Source organism: Haliaeetus leucocephalus, unplaced genomic scaffold, assembly GCF_000737465.1.
Source record: "Haliaeetus leucocephalus isolate CR32 unplaced genomic scaffold, Haliaeetus_leucocephalus-4.0 Scaffold450, whole genome shotgun sequence".
In the NCBI taxonomy this organism is placed as follows: domain Eukaryota; kingdom Metazoa; phylum Chordata; class Aves; order Accipitriformes; family Accipitridae; genus Haliaeetus; species Haliaeetus leucocephalus.
In genome coordinates, this window is record NW_010972886.1 from 20,212,529 (window position 1) to 20,218,535 (window position 6,007).

Genomic DNA, 6,007 nt, shown 5'->3' on the forward strand with positions numbered 1-6,007 from the left:
GGGCGGGGAGGGGCGGCGGGGGCCGGGCCTCACCCTGCCCCGCCACACGGGCGAGGGTCCTCCCCGGGGAGCGGGGCAGCGACTGCCGGGGTGACACGGGCCGTGCGGGGAGAGGGGACGCCGTGGGGAGGGACCCCGGGGGCGGGGGAGGGAGGGTCCGAGGCCTTCCGGCCACGCAGGAACACCGGCGGGTCCCCGCAGCGGTGCCCCGGGACACCCGAGTTGTTTTCCTCCTTCGCCTCCCCTTCCCAAACCCGGCTCAGCATCTGTACTCTCGCCCGGGAAACGGGTGCGACGGCGGGGGCCAAACCCTGCCCGGCACCGGCCCGCCGGCCTCGCTTTCTCCCTCCCGATCTCGCACACGGCAAAGCCGGTTCCCAAACGGTGCCGGCATCGCGCACGTCCCCACCCCTGGGCGAAGAGGCAGGAGCGTCCCAGCGGGGATGGGCACTTGCAGGATGGATCCACAAACACCCCACTACCCGACGGCACAAGTCCGCCTGCCGGCGCCTGGTCCCGCTCCGGAGACCAGACCATCCCTACCTTGGGTGAGGCGCGTGGGCCGCCGCAGGGGCACACCGTCAATGGCGCAGGCGTTGCCGCAGGGGTGCAGGGTGAGCGTCCCCCGCACGTTCTCGATGTAGCAGTGCTGGGGTGCCAGCCCAGGGCCCTGCAGGACGATGTCCCTCGCGGCCGTGCCGATGGTGGTCCTCCCTGCCGGCAGAGAGGGCGGCTCAGTGTCCCCTCCGCCGACGGCGTGCCTGCGGGGACCCCCCGGCCGCTGGCACTCACCTTCCTCCAGGGGCAGGAGCGTGATGGCAGTGCTGAGCCGGCCGCTGCCCAGGCTCACCAAGTGTGGCTTCTCCGTCTGCACCTTCAGCCCCTTGCCCGTGTCGATCAGGTCCAGGGGGCTGTTCTGCAGGAGGAGAGGGAGGGTCGCTCACAGCTCCCATGGCTGCAGCCCGCTCGCCTGCGCTGCCCACCCGGCCGCACCCTCGGGCTGCTCCGCAACGGCCACGCGTGCAGGCAGGGAGTGATCCGCAGGCATGGCCGCTTGTGGGCAGGACAGTCTGGCAGCGGGATGCAGGAGCCGAGGGCTCCCTCCTGCCTGTGCTGCCTGCCCCGGGGAGCAGAGGCGAGCTGCTGTGGGAGCAGAAGAGCCCCGGGGCTTGGGCTGTGTCTAAGAGGATCCAAGCTGCCAGCCACTTAGCTCAATTGGCTTTGCTGCCGATCCCGTAATAGGATGTGGGGCAAGCGGAGGCCAGAGGGCAGCGCTGGCCACCCGTGGTAGGGCTGGCTGCAGAGGAGAAGGGCTCCTGGCCGGATCCCCGCGCTCCTGCAGGGCAGAGGTCCTGTGGCCCTGCGTGCTCACCTGGATGATGGTCTGGACTCTGCGGGTCGGGCTGGCGGGGGTCCTGCCGGATGCCTCCATGGTGCCCGCTTGGAGATGCCGGGTGTTCTCGGGCACAGGCTGCTGCCAGAAGAAACAGAGGACATCAGCAGGTGACCACACTGGGCACAGCTCTGCCGTATTCCTCCCGCACATCCTTGCCGGCAGCCTGCACGCCTGGCAGCCTGAGCACAAGCCTCACAAACCCTACCCCATCCCAAACCGGCATTTGCCACCCAGAGGATTCCCCTCCTGAGCTCCTGTCTCCAGCCCAGCAGCAGCTGCCTGAAGCCAGCGAGCATCCCCGCCCGGCGAGGCATGCACCCCGGTCCGCCCAGGGAAAACCCCAAGCGCCGGTACGGGACATGGCGCCAGAAGGAGCCAGCACGCTGGCTCGGCTTTGGGGAGGTGGTGTCAGAAACGCATACCCTAACACCGAGAGCGATGGGCAGCTGGAGCTCGATGGCTGCTGCTGGACAAGGATACGTGAGCACAGCATCCAGCTGTCCCCAGCAACATCTGTCTGCCTGTGCACGGCCCGCGGCACGCGCTGGCACACCCACCCGTGCCACCAGCGCCCATCCCCGGCACCCAGGCACACACCTTGGCTCCCGCACAGCCCGGCGGCAGCAGCAGCACCTTGGGGTGCACAGCCCCAGCTGAGCGCGCCACGTCCCTGCCTGCACCCTGCCTGCCTGGCACACGCAGCAAGCTGCCAGGGCTGCTGCCCACGGGAGCAATCACTGGCTGCTGTTCTCGGTGCAGGCAGGAGGCAGCTCGGGGAGGAACAATTTCCGTCACCCGGCACTCACGCCACCGTCGCAGCCCGGGACGCTCCGGGGTTACTAAATTTACCGTCTGCTGCTCTCCATGTCCCTCCCTTCCGCCTGGGCCCGGCCAAGTGTGGCTTAACCCTTCCCAGGCAGGCTGGGACAGCCGAACCGGGGACTGCTCCCGCTTAGGGACCCCCATTGCAGCACAGCCAGGGGCACCGGGAGGAGCCCCGGGCCCAGCTCCTCGCAACATCGCCTGCTCTCCCGCCAGCCCCGGGGTCCCGTGGGGCAAGGGACCCCCCCCCGCTCGCTCGGCCAGCACCGGGCTCAGCTGCGGGGGCGAGCGAGCGGCTATTACACACTGCGGAAAAAATGAAACGCTGGAAAACACCAGGCGTGGGATCCAGGGCTGGGACGGAGCCCAGGCGGCTCTGTGCGACACCAGGGCCGGCCGCCCCACAGCGAGGGCTCCGTGGGGACCGCGGCTGTCCCACGCGGCATGGGGACAACTCGGCTGGGGCAGGGGGAAGCAGAGGTGCGCTAGCCTAGGAGCAGCTCCCCGGTGCCCACCGGTTGCTGAGGCGGGACCCCCACTTTCTCTTACCTGCCACCTGGTCCTGGCCCGGGCGCCAAGCGGGACGCTCCACGGCAGGGTGCCCATGTCCCCCAGGCACTGGGGGGGCTGCGCTTCCCAGCATCCAGAGACCCCGCAGCCCAGCCGAGCCCCTGCCCCTCGCCTGTACCCAGGCCCCAGCACAACGTCCGGGAAGGAGGAAAAGCCAGGAGGGGCCAGGCTGCTGCATAGGAAGGGAGCAGGGCCAGGATGGGATCCTGCACCAGCGTTAACTCCTTCCCAGCACAGCTGTGCTGGTGGGGCCACGTGAGCATCATGCATCCTGGGCGACCCCCAGCCCTGCCACCTGGGGAATCGTCCCCGCTCCTGCTGCCCAAACTCGCTCCACCTGGCAACCCCCGCTCCACGGGCAGCCCTGCCTGCCCACGAGCCGGATGATGAGCAGCTGGCTACTCCCTGATGCCCACCCTGCTGGCTGACAGCCCCCAGTATCGCCCTCCATCAGAGCCCCTCACCTGGCTCCTCGCCGCCCAGGAGATGGCTGCTGTCCCCCCCGTCCCGTCCCGTCCCTCGGGGGGGGCTGAAGCCCCTCTCCAGCCGGCTCTGCCGTAGGAATGTGGGGCGGGAGCGCGGCCGCCCCGGCCGGCGCCCCACCGCTGGGGCGGACAAGGCAGCCTTTCTTCTCCCACCGCCGCCTGCAGAACGCGCCGCTTGTTCCCGCCGTGGGAAGCGGCGAAGGCAGCAAATGCCAAGGGGTCGGGCTCGGTTACCGCTAAACAGCCTACGGCCCCCCGTGCCCCCCGTGCGCAGAGCTGCCCGCTCGGCCCCGGCCTCCAGGAGGACAAAAGCCCCTTTATTCTCCTGGCGCAGGCAGAGGCCTCACCTGGGAGGACGCCCAGCCCCGGCGACGCGGGGCCCCCGGCGATGCTGGGCGGGCTGCATGCAGACACGCTGCCCCACCACCACCGTGCTCCTGGGGAGCCCCTGCACCCCACTGCCCGCAGGCTGCGACCCGCCCGCCTGCCCCGAGCCCACACGGGCAGGGTCGCTCAGGGGGTCCGCTCCTGCCTGACCTGCTGCTGCCCACTGAGACCCGACCCGGGCACGGCACGACCTGTCTCGCACCCCATCAGCGGGGCCGGGTGCCAGCAGACCCCGGAGCCACACTGTGTGCCGCTGGCCGGGGCATAACCGGGGTACGGCCAGCCAGCCCATATTTGCGAAGGGCTGTGCAGATGCGCCAGAGCACGGCCTGGCACACCCGGCCGCGCACCCCCCCGTGGTGCCAGCCGTGCCCGGGATGCAGCGTGCAAGGGGCAGGCGCACGGCATCCCACGGCATGGCCTTTCCTCCCCGTCTGTGGCCGGGTGAGTCACGGGAGGAAGCCAGAGCGGCAGAGCTAACGGGTGCACACCACACAGCATCGCAGCCTCCGTCCAACTTGGCTGCCGGCTCACTCCCCATCTGCTAACGCACTTAGGGCGTGCTTACCCCTTCCCACACCCTCCACCCCTGTAAACAACCGGCCCTTCCACCGGCAGCTGGGAAGGGGGAGCCCGTCTCCTGCACAAAGCCAGTGGGGAGCGAGGAGCTTGACCCTGGCCGCTGCCTCCGAGCCTGGGGCTGCCCCACACCAAGCAGAGGAGACCCAGCCGGCCCCATCCCACCCGGGCGAGGGGCGGTGGGGGCTGCATCGCCGTTGCTGGGACGACGCAACGCTCCTGGCAATAACATCACCGTAAATCAGCTGCCAGACAGCTCCGGTGGGAGCCGAGGAATCCCGGCCGCACCCGCTGATCTCAGCGCTCCCGGGAAGCGCTCCCGCACCGCCGCGGCACAGCTGCGCTCCGGCCGAGGCTGCAGCCCTGCCGGCATCGCGCCTCAGGCTCTCTGTGGGCTGGGGGATGCCCACCACGTGCTCGGGTCGGTGAGGGCGCGCAGCCCAGCTTTCCTGCACTCGACGATGCTCCCCCAGATGAGCCAGCTCCAAGGGCCGGTGATGCCGTATGGGGTCCTGACTGCTGCTGGAGCTCAAGCACCGAGCCCAGCATCAGCACGTGCCTCCAGCCACTGCAGCATGGACAGGGAAACCACCACTACCGATTTCCAGGACCCCTCGTAAGGTTGCACGATAGAGCCTTATTCCTCAAAGGCCTCTCATAGCAAACGATGGCTTCTCGTCTGCCGGCCAGATGCTCGGCTCAGCTCAGCGTGGAGCATCCGCGGCTCCTGCTAATGACAACTTGGGGACCATGGCACGGGACGAGTTTGGTGGGTCTTGGATCTGGTCCCTGGCACGAGCCCATCACCCAGCCCTGGGGTCGCTGGGAGAGGGGCAGGGGTGAACTGCACCTCTCCGAAACAGGCATCGCTCTCTCCTTTCTGGCGTCTGGCCGTTGGCAAGCGCCGCCTCATCACACAGACCCGCGGCTCCATCACCCTGCGTGGCACCCTGCCAGCTGCAGCCCCGCGCACGCCAACACACGGCATCGCGCGGCAAACCCAAACATAGGAGGAATTGCCAGAAAAAGCACCTGGGCAGCGCTGCCCTGCTGCTGCCTGGTCTCTGTGCTGCCTGCGGTGCTCGGCTGGGGGACCTGCCCTGCTGCAGCCCCTGCCCGGTGCCTGGGGAGGGCTGGGGGCTCACGGCGCAGCTGGAGGGGTGGGAAAGCGGGCGGCCCTTCGCCACAGCAGCTGGATACCTTCCGGGGCTGCCAAATTCCTCGGGTTTTCTGGCAGCGGCCGAAGGGGCCGTGGTGAGAGCGTGTCAGGAAGCCGGAGTAAACAAGGTCCCGCCGCGGAGCGGGGTCCGGCCAGGCCAGCGCCATTCCCAGGCTCCCCGAGAGGCGTCAGGGACAGCGAGGGCAACCTCGGGCCAAGCGCCGTCTCCCCCTGCGACCGCCTACGAAGCGCAGCAGGATTTGGGGATGAGAGCGCCTCGTCTGGCCTCCCATGTAGTGCCGGCTGCTCTCAGGGCTCCCGCACCACCAAACCCACCACCACCGAGGCCGACCACCAGCTCCGGCTCCCGGCCCACCCACGCACCCCTGAAGCCTTGCACAACGACGGGTTTTAGGGCCGAAGGGGTCTTCCTGCAGCACAACCTCTTCCCCCCAAAGTCGGCCCCGAGGCGCTGCCGCCTGGGGTGTGGGGTCCCTGCGGGACAGCCCCAGCCCCACGGGCTTCCTAAGGACATGGGCTGCCCGGGGCAGTAGCTGGGGGGTCCCCCCGCCCGCCCCCCCAGCCCTGCCCGGCTCCGGGCGGGACGAG

The 6,007-nt window shown here is 69.6% G+C and overlaps 1 protein-coding gene across 1 annotated transcript in view; it reads right to left on the reverse strand.

Moving 5' to 3' along the window:
* The window catches only part of PHLDB1 (pleckstrin homology-like domain, family B, member 1), a 19,472-nt gene extending 15,520 nt beyond the window's left edge, over positions 1 to 3,952 (reverse strand). Inside the window, 5 exon segments of the mRNA XM_010575082.1 lie at positions 544 to 714; positions 793 to 916; positions 1,373 to 1,519; positions 1,521 to 1,575; positions 3,621 to 3,952. Of these exon segments, the coding sequence (XP_010573384.1) occupies positions 544 to 714; positions 793 to 916; positions 1,373 to 1,519; positions 1,521 to 1,575; positions 3,621 to 3,952 (829 nt within the window).
* Positions 3,953 to 6,007: the final 2,055 nt, after the last annotated feature.